Genomic DNA, 20,008 nt, shown 5'->3' with positions numbered 1-20,008 from the left:
ATCTATGTAAGATTCCTTCAAATGCAATTATTTGAATCTCTCTTGCACTTGGTTCACTGGGTATATTTGCTAGTTAGCTTTTGAATTTTTTTTTTTTTTTTTCATGGCTCTGGCTGCTTCTATAGTTACTGGAATGACAGAGATCTTCCTAAGATTCCAGTTTCTTCTTTTCATGTTGTAAATAGGACTTTGGTATTTCGTTATCTTTTCCCTCTCAGCTCCCTGCACTATTGAGGACACTAACTTCTACTAAGGTTGCTTCTTTCTCTTTCTTGTCTCATATGACTGTGTCAGGTTTAATAACTCTGTTTTCTAGGTACGCAGTTGTAAGAATTGCATAGTCGTAGTGGATTGTGTATGGTTTATTTCTAACTGCTCTTTTTGGTATATGTTCAACGGACTTGCTGACACATTCGATTTTCAACTTTTCACAAATCGTGGAGATATTTACACACTTCACTGTGTCGCATTGTATATTAGTTGTCCTCCACTTGACCTTTAACGATGGCTCACATTCTCTACTTCTGTGTGGCAGAATTTGCACTTGTCATATCATTGTGCAATTCTTAGAATAACTCACCTCTGTAGATTTGAACGTAGTCTGCACTGCAGCCAACTGTGAACTCGATATCCACCCATAGCCATTGGATTTCCAACGAAAGATCTTTGCCACCCGAAAAGATCAACCAACTACAAGACTGATTGCTGGAAAAGAAATAATAATCAATGAAAGATTTAAATACTTGTTGTGGTGGCACCCACTCATTTACATATGCGAATAATATTACACATAAATAACAAGACTCGGTTAGTCTGAGTGTGTGTTAACCAGAAGCTACCGAAGGCCGAGTCGAGAGCAGATATGTTCTCCAGCCAAGACTCTCTTACCTGACAACCATTATGTAAATATACTGTAAATATACTTTTCCTAATACACTTCTTATTGAACTACCTTTGTTTGTTGAGTCTTCATTTGTATTGCCTTATACGTTAATTGGTTCAACCTGCAAACATGACAATACTAAAAACTGAGCAACTAATTATTAAGATTTTTTTTGTTAATATAGATATTGAGAAGAAAATTCTTGCAGAATTTTTAATTTCAGATGATGTATTTTCAAATAAGTTTTCATTATAATACCTTTACTTTATATATCATTTTAAAGGACGTTTTTCGCTCTATCTAACCGTTTAAATTACAATCGTTTTAAAACAATTATGTCTTCTTTCCAGAACCTTGAATACAAGATGGAAAAAAGCAAATTCGTACAATCTTCTTATTTCAATTCAAGCTAGGCCGAAAAGCTGCTGAAACAGCTTGTGATATCAACGAAGTGTTTGGCCCAGGAACCACTACTGAATGCACAGCACAATGGTGGGTTAAGAAATTTTTGGCGGCGACGAGAATCTTAAAGATAAAGAGTGTAGTGCTCAGACATCAGGTGTTGACAATGATCAATTAAGAACCTTCGTCAAAGCTGATTCATGCACAACTGTTTGAGAACTTGCTTTTGAATTAGACGTAAAGTATACAGCTATTTCCAACTACGTTAGACAGATTGGAAAAGCAAAAAAAAAAAAAAACCCTGATAAATGGGTGCCTCACGGATTGAACGACAACCAAAAGAAATGCAATTATGAAGTGTCATCTTCCCTTCTTTCACGCAACAAGAACGACCCGTTTCTGCACTGGGTTGTGATTTGCAATGAATGATGAATTCTTTATGACATCAAACTATTTTTTTTAAATTTTATTTCTTTGAAAATTATAATGCTGGGTATGGGGCAACCAAGCCAGCTACCAACATTCACCTGCTTTTTATTAAAACCAGCCGAAAGCTCTTTTTAGTATCTTCATTGTTCCTTTAGGTGCAATTGTTTGGATCTGTTTTGCACTTGCTTCACTAGGAATATTAGTTAGATAGGACTTCAGGTTCTTCTTCATACGAGAGGCGGGCAATAAGTAATGCCCCTGACCCACTTCCAGTTGTCTGATCTAGCTGAAATTTTGCATGTGCAATGATTTATATCTCTACGGGTTATGCGACAAATTACAACTCAGAACTAATTATAGTTTCTGTTTTACAGGTGTTTGAACTGAGTCAGGTGTGAAATGGAGCCTGTTGAATGTCGAGCAGTGATCTGATTTTTGTATTTGAAAGGACGCACAACACAGGAGACTTTTGATGAAATGAAAGAAACTTATAGTGATAATGCTCCATCATATGTCGTTGTAAAACGCTGGCATCGTGAATTCAAATATGGCCGGAAGTCTGTGGAAAAAGCTCCCAGACCTGGTCGCCCCCTCCCTTCTGCCATTGATGAGGCATCTGTCCGTCAAGTTGAGGCTGCCATTTTGGAAGATCGGCACATTACTATCCGTCAAATAGCCCAAGATGTCAAAATTAGTACAGGGTCTGTGGAAACTATCACTCATGACCATTTGCATATGCATAAGGTGTCTGCCAGATGGATTCCCAGGTTGCTCACACCATTCCAGAAGGGGAAACGCGTTAAGTGCTCGAGGATGTGCCAAGAAGATGAGTCAAAGTTTTTCAAAAGACTGATTACACAGGATGAAATCTGGGTCCATCACTATGATCCAGAGACCAAAGCCCAGTCAATGCCGTGGAAGCACTTGGACTCACCACCTCCAAAGAAGGCAAGGATGCAGCCCTCCGCTGGCAAGGTCATGCTCACAGTCTTCTGGGACCAGGACGGAGTAGTGATGACAGATTTCCTGGCAAAGGGTACCACAATTATAGGAGCCTTTTATGCTTCAATTTTGAGGAAATTAAGGGCAGCTATCAAAATCAAGAGGCGGGACAAGATCAGCAAAGGTACCCTCCTCCTGCAGGACAACGCTCTGGTCCATAACTCACATGTCGCCAGATCAGAAGCACGGGCGTGTGGTTATGAAATCCAACCCCATCCTCCCTACTCTCTTTACCTTGCACCCTCTGACTTTCACCTCTTCCCAGCCATTAAGTTATTTTTGAAAGAAAAGCGTTTCCCAGATGATGCAGCCTTGATTTCTGAAATCACGCCATGGTTGGAGGATCAACCTCGGGTGTTCAACAAAAACGGTCTCCAGAGCTGCATCAAACGATGGGAGAAATGCATAACTCTGGGTGGTTCCTATGTAGAGAAAGACTAATAACTGTGCCAAGTTTTGTTGCTCTACTCCTATGGGAAGTGGGTCAGGGGCATTACATATTGCACGCCCCTCGTAAGCCCTGTGGCACCTCTAATAACTGGTATGATTGATATCTCCCTAAGATTCCAGTTTCTTTTCATATCATACATGAGACCTTGATAATTGGTCTGTTTCTCCCTTTCAGCTCTGTTCAAACTTCAATCATTAGGAACACTCACTTCAACCGAGGTTGCCACTCTCTCTGACTTAATCCAAATAACTATGTCAGGTTTGACAGCAGCATTTTCAAGGTAGGTGGCTGTAGGGATTACATCAAAATTTGTGCACATGTGTGTGTCCATGTGTGCATATGTGTGTGTGCGTGTATGTATGTGTGTGCATATGTGTGTGTGCGTGTATGTATGTGCGTGTGTGCGTGTATGTATGTGTGCGTGTGTATATACGTATATGTGTGTGCATGTGCTTGTATGTATATATATATATGAGTTCGTGCGCATATGTCTGTGTACATGCGCATGCGTGTATGTATATATGTATGTATGTATGTATGTATGTGCGCACGCATGTACATGCTCATGCGTGTATGTATGTATGTATGTATGTGTGCACGCATGTGCATGTCATGCGGGCTGTGCATGTATTCTGCATAGATACTTACTTGTCGTATTTACTCTCGGAATCGCTATCCGAACTAGGGAAGGTCAGATAAGTATAATAGGAACTGGCCGTAAGTTGTTGAAATTGTTGGCATTCTTCGCCTGCAAAAAAAAAAAAGTTTTATTATTTATTATACGAGAACTTTATAATACGGATTTGGATGTCTACTAAACACTGACCTTTACTCCTGATCTGAAATGGAACACGTACATCAAGTCTGTTGCCAAGGTCGCTGGAAAGATAGTGGGATCCTTCTACCGCTCCAGAAGATATCTCACTACTGATGCAATTCTCTATCTATATAAAAGCCAAGTACGTCCAAGGATGGAATACTGTTGCCATATCTGGGCAGGAGTTGCCAAAAACAGCCTATCCTGCCTTGACAGAGTACAAAATAGACTTCGTGGTTTAGTGGGGGATGCCCTTTTCTCTACCCTGCAACCTCTCTCCCACAGAAGAGACGTTGCAAGCCTATCCTTGTTTTATCGTTATTTTCATGGCAGGTGCTCGTCTGAACTCCAATCCCTGGTCCCCCCCCCCGCCAATCTTTCACGAAAAACACCCGTCTAGCTGAATCCACTGTGAAAAATTTCCCCCACTCTATATCTGTGCCTAAATCAAAACGCGGATTCCATGAACAAAGCTTCTTTCTTAGAACTGCACGCCTGTGGAACTCTGTTCCGTCTGCCTGCTTCCCTCCGGACTACAACTTGGATGTCTTCAAGTCCAATGTTAACAAATTCCTAATGAACCGCCCCCCCACCTAATTAAACACTTCATCAAATCTCCACACTGACGTAATGAACTTGCAATAACCCTTATCCCTGAGTGGCTTCCGGGCCTTGATAAGTGGTGATCACTGTGTAAAAAAAAAACAAAAAAAAACACTGTCCTCGAGTTTCTTAGGTCTCTCTGTACAGAGTTTTGTCAGGATCAGCCGGCAACACTGTTAGCAGCATCCACTCTAAACGAGTTGAATCAGCTTCCTCCGATGGAGGAAATCTCAGGGGAATATCAAATTCACAAATGGTTCCCAGTCGCATGCATATCCTGGTTAGGCAAGATGACAACGTTAGGTTTTTGCAGTTCTTGCAGGGCGGTGTCGATATCCTCTTACATATATTGCCTGGTATTTCCAAATGGTCCATGCCTCCGTTCAATCTCGAAAGAGAATGCATATTTCTTGTTATAGTAGCTGCGCATGTAATCGAGAGGCAAGAGTTGTGCAATCCCCAAACGCACCTCTCCTGAATCTGTAAGGAGAAGTGCTAGACAACTGGGAACAATGCCGAGATAAGCGGAGCATACATACACAACTGGAATTCCCAAATGGTCACCCATTTTAGTACTGACCAGGCTCAACGTTGCTTAACTTTGGTGATCTAATGAGAACTTGTCTGTTATTGTGATTATGTCTAAGCATATTTGTGAGTATGCTATATATTTGTCAGAACAACCTGGCCTAAGAATACATTTCTTTACAAGTAAACTCATAACCCAAAATTCTAAATAATATAATATTCACAGCCCAAATCAGATTTCCTCAGTATGGCCAACCAACAATGGCTTTTACGAGGAATGGTGCCTCTTCTTCAAGTGATGTTACCTCAAGTAACAGCACCAAGCTGGATACTCCACCAGACTAGATGAATTCCTTATGTGAGGGGAGCATTAAAGTTCTCTACTTTTTTATTAACTCAACATTTGAAAAGTAAATGAGAATATAATGGAACACGCGATTATCTATGTAACTTATGTCGAGATCAAGTGTTAGCCCTAAGAGGCTGCCCCTTGATTTCTGGTAACTTTGATTGAAGTAAAAAAAAAATTAAAAAAAGGACAGAAAAGATTACGAAAATATTATTAAACAGGAAAACATACTGTAGTAATATAATGGAACTACTTTCATACGCGCAATAAATGTAACCATGTAGTAATGGCGTAAACAGTCTTGTACATCTTGAACATAAGGTAGACCAACACGCGCGTCTCTTCTTAGGTACATATGTTAAATAAATCATTTAATCACTTAGCGATGTCTGTTACAATTTACTCTGCTTCAACGAAACAAAATTATTATATGGTGGACATGGTGGGATGTAAAAACTTCGATTTGCATGCAAAAAGCATTTCGACTCAAAGTAACGACAGAACGAACAAGTGAAGCATGCATGATCCCCCGTGAGTGCACAGTGAAGGAGACATAAAAAATGACTAAGTTCAGCATTTGCCCCCCCCCTCCCCACATCCAACCCCAACCCCACCGTCTTGTATATGTTGAACAATTGATTTTTAATAGCGTTATTATTTTTACTTTTTTTTTAACAAGGCATGTTGCCACTTGGAACGCAAGGGCTGATATTTGGGATCATGTAAGGGAGTTGAGCAGCAAGATATCTTGTTCATATTATATTGAAACTTCAGTAGGTTAGTAGTAGTCAGGGATACAGGAAACAAAATCTAGCAGTCCAAGGGAGGGAATAAATAGTTATATTAGAAAGCTTTCCAGCATCTGTGAACCTGAACAGTGAAGGGGTGAGATTTTGCTTCTTGTCGAGTTACTGGAGAGTATATACGTGAAAGGGACACAAGTGCTAGTAGTTGTTTTTTAGTAGCAGTTGTGGTTGTGGTGGTTGTGATGGTGATGGTGATTTTGAACTCAAAGATGCTTCGCACCAGATGTGGTGCAATTCCGCTCAATATCTTTGGAGCAGATAAATGTTTATTAAGAGTATTAATAAAACTAGTGGCATTAGCACCAAGGAATATATGACACAATCATATGTACTCAGCAGTTCTCGTTAGATTACTAAAGTTAAGCAATATAGAGCCTGGTAAGTACCAGATGGGTGACCATTTGAGAATGCTAGGCATTGTATGTCATCATTCCATAATTTGGAAATACATGTTGCTGGTGATTGATATTTCCTATAAACTTCCTCCTTCAGAGAAAGCCAGTATAGGCTAACCAGTGGACTAATACCACACCAGATATTACCAGTTTGTTTTATTAGTAGTAGCAATACAAGTGTTATAATTTTTAACGTCCTTGTGACTAGGGCTATGACAACAGCATATTGTTTTCATTTTTTTTTACTCTCGAGTATATATCCGACACAGTTAGACACAGTAAATCAACCGAGAACCACATCACTCTATATAAAAGTATATAAGATATGAACGGATACACACTCGAGGGTCAAAACAATGAAAAGAATATGCTGTTGTCCTAGCCCTACTTATGACATATCCCAAGGGTGATTCATGCCAAATTAGGTGCAAATCTGACCAATGATTTTGGAGTCAATAAGTGTTATTTTTTATTTTTATTTTTTTACTAACAGTAGTTGTAGTAGTGGAGGCTGTAGTAATATAAACACTCTTATAACCAGTGACGCACAGAGAACTTTTTTTTTCGGGGCAGATGCTTAAGAGAACAAAAAACGGCAAAAATATAATAATGAATGTGTCTAGGTGGGGCACAGGCCTATGATCAATGTCCCCGTTCAGTCTTGAAAGACAAAGGATACCCAATGCACATGTAATTGTGAAGCAAGGGTTGCACAATTCCCAACCATACCTTTACCTCTCCTGAATCGGCACTGTTTGAGTCCAGTGGCAAGGGGAAGTCCAGGACGACTGAACACAATACCAAGATAAGCGGAGAGTATATACAGCATCTGAAAGTCTTAAATGGTCACCCATTTATTACTAACCAGGTTCAACGTTGCTTAACTTTAGTGATCTAGTGGGAACCGGTGTGTTAATGTGATTATGCCATGCGGTACAGGCTTATGATACATTTTACTCTTGTTTATAAAATACTCTTTTCAGAGGAAGGCCTATGACATATACCTCTAAAAAGGGTACTTTATAAACAAGAGTAAAAAGGGCAGGTGCTCAGGCACCCTTAGCACCCCCCCCTCTGCCTACAGCTATAAACACACCTAGCATCCTTTTGAATAACCTTTGGAGTTTGCATGTGACCATTAGACAAACAGAGAAAATATCCTTGCTTATAATCTAGATTATACCTTATTACTTTACTGGAGTAAGGGTGGGACGATCCTTATCAAGGCCCGAAGACTACTCGAGGATATGGGTTAATGAGTGTCTGTAGGTCGGTGAAACAATAGCATGATTTTCGGTAATTGTGGAATTTGGGTAGTGTTTGTTTATTTTAAGTGATCAATTTAACAGGAACTTGTTCACATTAGACTTGAAAACAGCTATGATATAGTCAACTGGGAAGCAGTCCTGCAATATTGTGCTCTACATACGGGTAATTCTAGGAAAGAAACTTTGCTCATAGGAATTATTTTTAGTTTTAGGCACAGCTAGATCATAAGAGAGCTGTTAGCAGTTGTTGTAGCCAGATAAGTGTTTACTGTTCTACAAGGTCGGGGGGGGGGCATAGGTAGAAGCTCAGTTGAATGAAAAGTTCAGACAGGGGTAAGCGTGAGGTCATTAAGGTGCGTGGGAGCCACTGAAAGACGTGTCGACCCCAAGGGACTGGGAGTAATGCCTGTTGTGTTGTTTCTTAACTCTAAACCATGGGGTTCCCAACGTGGGGTAAACGGTCGTTATTATTGCTCATGTCCAGTTTTCATTACTAATGATTTCTCATTGATAACAAACGAGGATGGTGGTGACTAAGTTGTTAACGATACAGATTAAAAACCTGGGTATGCCAAGTTCGAACTTAGTCTGTTCCACAGAAACCCTTCCATCAGACCCATACCTTTTTTTAATTTTTTTTTTATTATTGCATTTTCACCCCAAACAAGGCACAGTGTCACTTTGATGTAGGGGGTTACTATCTGGGACATAATTTTTAGGGGTACTATGTAGGGAGTTGAGCAGCAAGGTGTCTGTTTACACTACCCTTGGATACCATCAGCTAGAATCGAAACCTGACCTCGTGTCTAACCCCCTGGTGAGATAGTGAATAAAATAACGCCTTTGTACATGAAGGAACATGTACGCCTGCTGAACTGTCTTCCCTTTGCTTGCTTTCCAACTGACTACAATATGGTCGTCTTCAAGTCCAAAATAAACAAGTTCTTGATGAGCCGTTCCCCCTTAAGTAATCCAATTTACCAAATTTCCACTACTATCAATTACTATATTGTCCACTTTTTAACTCTTATTCTCGAGTGTCCTCTGGGTCTTGATGTGGTGACTTCTTTGTAAAAAATTGAAAAAAAAAAAGAAGAAAGATGAATAACACTCACGATCAGGCCAGTAGCACGAATAATGCAAATAATTTTAGATAATGCATAGGTAACAAAGAAAAGCTATTCAAAAAATAAAGTAAAAATATTCCCAGGCAGCACTCGGTAGAGACAGCTAGTACGTATAATAAGAAGATTATACATCATCATAACACAGATAATCAAATGAACTAATATTATTTTGATAATTTCTTCTGGCACCTTCACATGTTGTTCTTTGTACGGTAGGAGGTCACACGACGATTAATTGGCCAATATTATGGCAAATAAATAAGCAGACACACCGGGTTGTCAAAATAATATTTAAATAAACAATAATCTTTCGGTTTCGTGAGAAAGACAAATTCTGCGACTGATTCATGGGAATTTTTATTAAACCGTAACATAGAAATCATTTTTTTTTTCAAGAGATCCTTTAGAAACTAAATCAAAAAACTTCTAAAATGGCGTTTCCATTGCACAAAACACGTGGCGTAATGGATAAAGCACCAAGTTCCAGACTTTCATTTTCGTCCCAGCAATCATTTCAGGAAGTGTTCCTTTCAAATGTCCTTGGAGTTTTGTGAATAAAAATCAAGTTTAAAGTATTTGTATTATTTGGATTCCTGTTCTCATCTCGAATGCTTTTTTAAAAATATTTCGGCCGATATAACCGCCGATCTCCTTCGAATGTATTTTCTCGAACTCTGGAATCTGTACGAAATTTCGGATGGAATTCTTTTATTTAATCCGCGGGAGTTACATACTCTTGTTCCGTTCAAATGTTATTTAATTCTTGGGAATAAAGCCAAGTCTAAAGTGTTATTTGAATTATTCAGACCACTATTCACACCACTATTCTCACCTTAAGTGTTTCTTAGAATGTTTCGGCCGATGGAACCCCCGACTTTCTTCAAATGTATCTTTTTGAATTCCGGAATCTGTACGAAATTTCAGTATTAAAAAAAAATTTTTTTTTTTTTCCACTTCAACACTCACCTGTAAAATAACAACTTTTAAAGGTTTTCGGGTGTGCTAAAAACGAATATCACATTTAAATATTGGACAGACAAGTAGTTTCAGAATATTAAGACATTGTTTTTGTAACAAAGTGATACGCTGTGCCATGATTTTTTTGCAAACTTCAGACAAAGGTAGACAATGCGCATGCGTCTAACGTAATTTGGATATTTCCAATTGTTCTAATATTTTCAAGTTAAATTCAATTTTTACGATATTTTTGTTTAAAATTGTTAGGTGAAAGTACAGAATAGTTACAAAGCACCCTTTTCTCCCCATGTTAAGAATGGGTTTCTAAATAATAACGTTATTATTTCAGCGCGATAACATAGATGCAAAGTACAAATAAATTATTTTGCCAGAGTCCATCGTCTATAGTGACTCGTGGAAAGCATGCAGCGATCTCAGCCAAAAACAAAATAGTGATGGCCACTGAAATTCGTTAAGTAATTCATTGAAAAAAAACCAACAAAAAACAAAAAACAAAAAAAACAAAACAAAACAAAAAACAACACGAAAAAAAAAAACAAACAAAAAAACAATGCCTTTATATCCGGAAAACTACTTGTCTGATCCAGATGTTAAAAGTCGCCATTTTAAGGATGAGTGTTGAGTTGCCAGAGCCGCTGCAAGGAAATAGGGTTCTCTCTACCGTGCTAGAAAGAGCTAATACCACACTAGGTATTACCTGAAAATATCCTGTACCTCTATAAGGCCACCATTTTCCCATGTATGGAGTATTGTTGTCACATTTGGGCTGGTGCACCTGCTACTAGTCTCTCTCTCTGGACAGGGTTCAAAAGAGAGTCGCCAACCTGATAGGTCCTGTACTATCATCCAAGCTTCAACCACTGTCACATCGACGAAATGTTGCATCCCTTTGTCTGTTTTACAAGTATTTTAATAGTGGATGCTCTGACGAACTCCCTCGACGTAAATACCCCCGACAAACCCCACAAGCAGCAAAGTCCCACCCCTTCACAGTAGAGATCCCTAGATGTAAGAAGGCCTGCTACTCTAACAGTTTCTTCCCCAGAACTGCTAGACTTTGGAACTCCTTTCAAGATTCATGTTTTCCAAGCTGTACTGACATGCAGACTTCTTGCTGCTCGACTCCCTACATAGTATCCCTGCACATACTGTCCCCGATAGTAGTCCCCTACATCAAAGTGAAAATTGACGGAAATTTCGAACAGAACTCTTTATTTAATCCACGGAACTAACGTACTATCGTTCCGTCAGCCACGACCCGTATCCGTCACGAATAAAGTAAAATCTCTATCTCTACTATTATATAAAAGTAACTTTGTGTTTGTGTGTGTGTGTGTTCATTCCTCATAGGTTCCGAAACGGCTGAGACTATCTTTTACAAATTTCACACAAAGGTAATTTATGCCTCGTGGTGTTCTTAGATCTGTACAAAAACTCATCCGATAAGTATCGAAAATCGAAAAAATTCGATCCTGAATATAGTCTTTCTATCCTATGGATAAAAAAGAATTTTTACAGGGGAATATTTTACGTTACACGCGCAAGGGAGATAATAAAATCTTAGCAAATCATTTCTTCTTACACCCCCCCTCCAAAAACAAACAAACAAACAAACAAACAGAATTATTGACATCTGGATATATAGCTCAGTGATAGAGCATTTTTGACTACAGATCGAATAATCCCCTGTTCAAGCCCGGGTTTACTTCATCATTTTATTTTATATTTTTCTTATTAATGAGTTCAATTTACAATAAAAGAAGAGGTGTCGTTTAAAATCGCTGCAAATCATTTCTTCATTTGCATATTTTAAAACTAAATATTAATCAGAAGTGACTTCTCCAGGGCACTCATCGTCAAGCCCAAATATCAGCTAACATAATATCGTAAATAAACACAGACGGAATTTGATGAACGACATTATTTCTTTATTTTTTTACAAATTAGTTCATCAGACAAATTATTCCTTGTAATATATAATATTCAATAGAGGATTGATTCTATAATAATATATACACAACATGCATAAATTAAAATATCATGTTTAAGCATATTGTATGACCGGGCAACGCCAGGTGTCCAGTCCAGCTAGTTTACTTCTAAGTGCCCGCTCGTAAAATACAAAACTGCATAAAAATATTTACATTAAAACCTATTTAATCCAACCAGTTTTTTTTTTTTTAATTTCTAAGAGTCCCACAACAAACTAATAAATAAATAAATAAATAAATAAATAAAAGGAATAATAGTATACTCACTGCAAATAAGGGAGTTTGGAAAAAATAAGAGGATCCCAAAAATGATCCAGTGGTAAAACATTTGGACCTGCAAAAAAGAAAAAGAAAAAAAGTGATGTATTAAAAATTACTTAGTGCACTGTAGATTTCCGTGGAGATCGAATACATACGCATATATATATATATATATATATATATATATATATATATATATATATATATATATAATGATAATATATATATATATATATATCATTTTTTTAAAATCACTTTAATTACTGTTAATATTTCGAAGAATATAGCATATCTATAATATAAAGCTGAACGTATGTGTGTGTGTATGTGTGTGTGTGTGTGTGTGTGTGTGTGTGGTCACGAATAGGCTCCTATATGGTTGACTATTATAAAAAACTGATCACATATAATGATAGATTATGTATCGAGACATAGGAATGGGTACGTTTGACCCTGCAGAACGGTGGTTCATTAAAATTGTGGGGTCTGCGTTCGCGCCTGGTCCACAAAGTATGGAAAAAAAAAAGTTTACAAGGGTTTTTAATATAGATGTACATAAGAATACTTTGATAAGTATGTTTTAACTTAAATAGGGATGGTATAATAAAATTGTGGGGTCTACGTTCGCGCCTGGCCTCTATAGAATGGAAATAGGCACAAACTTTAATAAAGACTTTTCATATCTATCTGCGTAAGTATACTTTGATAATTATGTTTCAGTTTGAAGAAAAATGGCATAATAAAATTATGGGGTATTCGTTCGCGCCTGACCTCCAAAGAATGGAAATATGTCACAAAGTTTAAGAAGGTTTTTTAATATAGATCCACAGAATATTGTGATAAGTGTTTCAGTGTGAACAGGTATGGTATAATAAATTATGGGGTTTATCTATTTTATTTTTACTTTCATCATATTTTGCTTTGGTTTTGATACCTCCAAATTCGAAGATATCTCTTTACAACTCTTTCTTTTCATAACCTATCATACTTTCATAAATCAGAGTCCATTTTCTGTAGGCTGTTTTTGAACCCAATCAAAGACGAGTACTTTTGCTAGTATATATATATATATATATATATATATATATATATATATATATGATTAGATTTTTTTGGAAAAAGAATTCCAGCAGAGTGCTCAATTAAAAGGAAAATCCAAATTTTAAGAGCGTATTTATATTTTGTGTACAGAAAGTTGTTAGTTGAGACAGATCATTGGTACCGTCGGTTTCAAGCCCGATAATAAGGCCCGTTTAAAGTATCCTTATCAAGCTCTCTTCAGCCAATATTCGTCGAGACGAATGCAAAAAAATTACAAATAAATGAGACCAAACATTAATTTATTATGAACTATTTAAAAACAGTTATACAAATATGGCATTCAAGTAACTATCGTGGAGGCTTTTACAGTGCTTCAAATTATTTTGTACTGTTGGTTTAAATAATAGTAATTTGAGGGAATTAAAAAGTTTGTTAATGTATTTTCTTTTTGTTGTCATGTAAACATTTGCTATAAAAAACATTTAGGATTTTAAAAATGTAAACAAATATTTTTTCTTTTAACTTAAGACAACCTTTTTGTATTTGACTTGTATTATTTTCTTTAAATATTACTTCCAAGTCTACAAAAAAATCTTGCTTATTGTTTACAAAGATTTTAGCGAAAAATAGTTATTCGTATTATTTGGATTCTCGTTTTGAGTGTAATTTTCACAATGTTTTGGTTAATGTAACCTCCGGCCTTCTTCAGGTGTACCTTGTTGAATTCGGGAATGTTTCTGTCGAACTAGGAAATTTGGATGGAATTTCGAACGGAACCCTTTCCTTTATTTACTTCACTTTAGATGTTCTAAGTAATTCGCAATTGTATTTTTCAGTCACCTACACTGAGAATCGAACGTCCAACCTTAAGGAGAATATCACTTTTACAATTACAAAGTACTCTAACCACTGAGCCATGAGTCCTTCTTGTTTAAAAGTTGATTTCAATAAAGTTGTGTTGTTTGCCGCCAACGATTTTTTTGAGTTAACGTAAGCGATCTGCTGCACGTGTCCGTGTACGTAGCACGCCTTCTTCCAAATCACCTTCCCGTTCCCTCCACGACGCTTTTAATGTATCTGCTATCGTCTCATTTGCATAGAAACTGCAAGGATCGACATTATTCACGCGTGACCGTCAAGCGCAAAAACAACTGTACGTCGCTATTTTGAACTGTTTTTCTCTTGTTAAGCGACCGAATCCTACAAAAAACGCACATTAGTTAGGTAAGTAACGATTTTCCCTACAGTTTGCAAAGATTTTTAGTGAAAAAAAACCTACAGAAACCATTTATTGTGCCTTAATTTGTCGTGCTTGAAATCACACGGACAGAGAATCAGTAGGAGTCATTTGTCGTGCCTTAATTTGTCGTACATAATAGTAGAACTGCAAATATTGCCAATTAAATTTTAATCAGCAAAGAAACGTGGAAAATTCTAATGTTTTCAAACAATAGAATAAACAACTACCCAACCATAGGAAAGAACAAGGAACATCATCTCCGTGTATGCCTTGTCTATTATAAATGTAAAAATTGAAGTTTTGCACCATTTTCTAACCCCTCCCAATTTTTAGACGATTACAAGCGAAAAACTAAAAATTTAGTCGACAAAAATAAATGATCACCAACTTCCGAACAATCAGCAGCAATGAGTGCTGGTGAATTTGACTGGTGTATACGGCATTCTCATGTATACCGGTTCTTGTCAGATCACCAAGTTAAGCAACGTTGAGTCTGGCTAGTACCAGACGGGTTAACATTCGGGAATAGCAGGCACTGTATGTGGTCTTCACGTATCTACGCATTGTTTCCAGTCATCCTGAATTTCTATTTGACACTGGAATAAAACAGTGCTGACTCAAGAGATGACACAATGCCACAAAAATATTCACATGTAGTGGTTCCCGGCTCTCCCGTACCGCTCGTCAGAAAATTTGATTTGATCAATTTACGTGGTTTTTGGAATATAACATTTTTGTTCCGTGACAAGTACATACATCGTAAAGATTTTTCTGTATTTTTATTTTTAATTGAGTCAAATTCTAAATAAGAATCGAATTTTGTAAGTGTTAAAAAAATTGTTGATACAAATAATTAAAAACTGTTTGGGAATAAACATATAAACAGTTTTGGTTTACACTTTTTTTTTTAAACGGGAATCTTTTCCTGACGTAAACTTTTGAATGATGTTAAATATTACTTTTTAAAAATATCATTATACAAAAAACTTTCTCACAGAAATAGTAAACTTAAAACCCTCCTTTTATAAAAAAAAAAAAAACGATGGAGTACTGTTGCCACATCTGAGCAGGAACTACTCTACGCGGCATATCCTGGTTTGACAAAGTTCAAAATAGACTTTGTCGCTTAGTGAAAGATGCCATTTCCTCTTCCCTGCAACCTCTTTCCTACAGAAGAGACATTACGAGTCTGTCTCTGCTTTATCGTTATTTTAATGGCAAGTGCTCGTCTGGGCTTCAATCTATGCCCCCCCCCCCTCGCCAAACTTTCGCGAAAAACACTCGTTTAGCCAAAACCACTATCAATAATTTCCATCACTCTTTATGCCTAAACGTAAATGTAGATTCCATGAACAAAGTTTCTTTCTTAGAACTGCACTTAGTAAAGTCCCTTGCCCATTCCCAGTTTGTCGAATTCTTTTCCGATTGCCTCTTCACTGTCGAGGTCCCTAATAGTGAGTAAAGTACGATAACCATTAGACTAGCTTAAGACGAAATTTACTGTTTTCAAACCATACTTATTCTTAACATAAAAAAGCTGTCATATTTCCCTTCCGCGCAGGCGCATTCGTAAAACAATTGGCAAACAGACAAAAGCCGATACCCCAACGTACTAATTTTTCAATTTTGACTCCCTGGCAGCCCGTTTTTCCGAGTGAAAACCGATTAAAAAAGTTTTCCACGTGTTAGAGTATGTTATATACCAAATACGCGTATACAGGTCGAGAAGTGTCCTCACACACACACACACACACACACACACACACACACACACACACACACACACACACACACACACACACACACACACACACATAGACAGACACGCACACATTCTCACTTTATATATAGATATATAGATAGATTTATGAAAATCACTTCCTGTTTATATTTAGTTTGGCGAAGAATTATAATTTAAATTGAATTGTTTTCAGTTTTCGGTTAGAACTTGCGATGAACAAAGCGTTAAAAGCACCCGGTAATTTTCAGAGCAGGGATCATTACACTGGCTAAAATTATATCACATGATGTGACGTGTATCAGGTTAGGAATTTGGTACCGACGAAATATATCGGCACCACGACGATGATCATCCTTTTACGAACCAGATAGGGGTTTCAGGTTATTTAATGTCGGATCCAGTAAATTTTGAGAGATAAATAAACAAATAAATATGCTTCAAACTCTTGATATGTTCAAATATTTATTCAGGGAGTTTGGTTTGGTTGTTTTATTTTACGGTATATCAACCCTTTTGGGGTTATTTACTGCTGAAGCTAGTATTTTTTTAAAAAAGGTTCTTATGCTGCAAATTGTTTATATCTTCAAATATTTATTCATGGTGTTTAGTTTAGTTGTTTTGTAGAAGAAACTATTTTTTTTTATTTTGCTGAACATAATTGAGTTTCGCAAAGGAAAAGAAAAAAAAAGAACAATAATATCAATGTTTCGTGCATTTTAGCTGTAGAAGTCAGAATCTTCAGACAACCCTATTCAGTAGTACCAGTCGAACCTGCATTGAACAACTCGAAAAAAAAAAAAAATCACACAGTAATTTCAGAGAAAAGGGGGGGAGGGTCATTACAAAAGGTAGAATAATATCACGTGATCTAACGTGTTTCAGGACCAGAAGTTGATACAAATGAACTGATACCAGCCAGCACCGTGTCACTGACCCCCCCCTCCCTACTTTCCGAACAAGATAGTGTTTATATGGGCTGCCCTAAAAACGCAATCTATTTCGGAAGGAGGTGATCACTTTACGTTAAATTTGTATGTAAAACTTATCCCATCTTCTAAAGCCTGAAATATTGTTTGCTTTTAGTTTATTTTTTTTATTACTTTTTATTTTATTTTCAGTTTATTTACACGCACTCGTCTTAAATCGCAGTAAAATTTCATTTTTATTTCATTTTAGAAGAATTTGAATAGGATGTAAAGCTCCAATATTACCCCCTAAAAATGCTACAGTCTAAACAGTGGAATAGCGAGGTCGACTTCTGAGCAGCCAGACGACAATGCTCACTCTCTTTCGGATCATATAGTGTTAGAAAGACTGACATATATAAAAAAACAAAAAAAAAACAAGCTGTTTCGGAAGAGGGTGATCATTTTACATTAAATTTGTATGCGATAGTTATCCCATCTTCTAAAACCTGAGATATATTTTTAAATATAATTTTATTACTTCATTTTTCAGATCGCTTACAATTGCTTAAAAAACGCAGTAAGATATCATTTTTTTTTTTTTTTAAAGTAGAATTGGATTTGGACGAAGAGCTTTAATAATACAAAAAAAAAAATGCTACGGTTTTGATGGGATAGTGATTCCATCTGGTCGAAGCCGACAGGTTTAGTATGCTAAGCGAACACTTCGTTATCAAGAACCCTTCAGATAATGTCATTCGGTACGTCGTCTGGGAAATCGGTCGGCACTGCGGTGATGGGGCGGGAGGGTGACGCAAGAGCGGATGTAGACCAAACTCCTCATTGTCCCCTCTCCCACAGCTGCATCTAGTAAAGTTAAAGAGTTTCCAACTAATAGGCCCCACTTTGTCAACTAGGCTCCAACCTCTGTCCCATCGCCGCAGTATTGCATCTCTATGCCTATTTTACAAACATTTTAATTGAATGTGCTCTGATGAACTCGTTGTACTTGTGCCCCCCCCCTCGACGTACATATCCCCGATAAACCCGCTTAGCAACAAAATCACACCCCTTCACTGTCGAGGTCCCTAAATGCTAGAAAGCTTTCTACTCAAATAGTTTCTTCCCTTGAACAGTTAGACTTTAGAATTCCCTTCCTGCTACTTGCTTCTCTGGCTGTACTGATATGCAGAAGTTTAAATGTAATGTAAACCAACATCTTGTTAATCTTTCCTATGCGTGGTCCCAAAAAGTAGTCTCTTGCGTCCAAGTAGCGATATACCTTGCTAGGGGTGAACGTGACTAAAAAAAAAACAAACAAAAACAATTGTAAGAATCAAGATTATTCTGTCGTTGGCAATGGTTTCCACGGTTATTTCTAGAAAAAGTCGAGTACTTACTAGAAAGGCCACATGGAGGTTGCCCTGGAACGAACAGAATTTCAGCTTGACACCTTCATGTCTCCAACTCCTACCGTAAACTAGCCCTGTCGGTGGGGCATTAGAATACCCCGACTGCCCCCCTGCAGACGGTAAAAGTCCCTCAATGGGGGTCCTGGATATGACCTTAAACTATATCCAGTGGTAAGGCCCCAGCTTGTGGGCTTTGGGGGAGTGTGGAGCCACCCTTTAATTACCATTGCTCCCAGGTCCACTCTGACCCGGAGTGGTAGTACCTGTTAGGGTCCCAACTATGGGTTAAATAGAAACCGACTTGAAAACAACAAATCTATTCTATTAAAAAATTTTTCTTCAAAATCTTTGGATTCGGCATTAAATAACCTGAAAAAGGTTGATATGCCGTAAAAGAAAAACAACCAACCAACCTACCGTTAACCAGTTAGTCACAGTCACCTATAATGTGTATTTTGGACAAAAGTACAGTCGAGAAGCGACGTCCACTAAACTGAACTTATAATTCTGAAGATTACTTGCTTACAAAAATTTATAAACGTTATAGATTTTTTACACCAGAAAACACAATAGATTTTTAATAAAGAAAGGAATTGCATATTTCTGTGCAAAAAAATCGGGTCCAAATCCAATAGATAGAATAAAAGGCATTTGTGCGTCGGTACAACTTTTTTGGTTTTCAGTTGAGATTTTCAGAGAGTGCATAGCAAGGGCAGACAAATGCTATTTCAGGACTAAATCGAAAATTTTTTTTTCGTAACAATGCACCACCATTACCAAATAAAATACATATTTTCCAGTCAACAAACTTTCAAAATATCTCCATCAGAATCATCGAAATAAACAGCTAAGGATTTGGTGCTAACACTACATGAATAATTACCAGGAATTCAGTCAGTTCAGTTGCTTAGAAACTTCGGACTGGTATATAGCAATCGAGAATCTGTTTACGACAAGTTGTTAGACGGGAACTGGGCCATTTCGGTGGCTTTGTATTTGTCGGGTGTAGGTATTCGTCATGGGGAGTCCCAGGAGCTCCACCTTCCCAGGTCTTGCCTGCCACTTTGGAATAGAGTAAGTTTTTTTTTTGTTTACTGCAAGCCAGAGTGCTTCTTCTTTAGTTGCACTGGCTTAATTCTGACCTTGTGCCACATCGATGCGAAAGAATTAAATACCAGTCCTGTAGCAACAAACTGTCATCGCAACAAAAGGCAACACAGAACAGTTTAAACAACGTACACACTCTTCATAACGAATAAGCACTACCTAAAATAACCCGTGGGAGAAAAATATCCATATATGCATTCACATAAAAATATTATAAGGAAATATATATATATATATATATATATATATATATATATATATATATATATATA

General features: G+C 37.3%; 1 protein-coding gene across 1 annotated transcript in view; it reads right to left on the bottom strand.

Moving 5' to 3' along the window:
• LOC145259209 (cubilin-like) overlaps positions 1 to 20,008 on the bottom strand; it is a 217,986-nt gene that overhangs the window by 127,363 nt on the left and 70,615 nt on the right. The window contains exons 2-4 of the mRNA XM_080117044.1: positions 12,297 to 12,363; positions 3,816 to 3,915; positions 581 to 705 (exon numbers count right to left, since the gene is read on the bottom strand). Coding sequence (XP_079973170.1) covers positions 581 to 705; positions 3,816 to 3,915; positions 12,297 to 12,357 — 286 coding nt within the window. The 5' untranslated portion in view covers positions 12,358 to 12,363. The remainder of the gene's footprint in view (positions 1 to 580; positions 706 to 3,815; positions 3,916 to 12,296; positions 12,364 to 20,008) is intronic.

The sequence above is a fragment of the Euprymna scolopes genome, chromosome 34 (assembly GCF_053919585.1).
Source record: "Euprymna scolopes isolate OS-2025 chromosome 34, ASM5391958v1, whole genome shotgun sequence".
Classification (NCBI taxonomy): Eukaryota; Metazoa; Mollusca; class Cephalopoda; order Sepiida; family Sepiolidae; genus Euprymna; species Euprymna scolopes.
The sequence above is the reverse complement of the archived record's forward strand: the minus strand, read 5'-3'. Positions and strand labels throughout refer to the sequence as shown.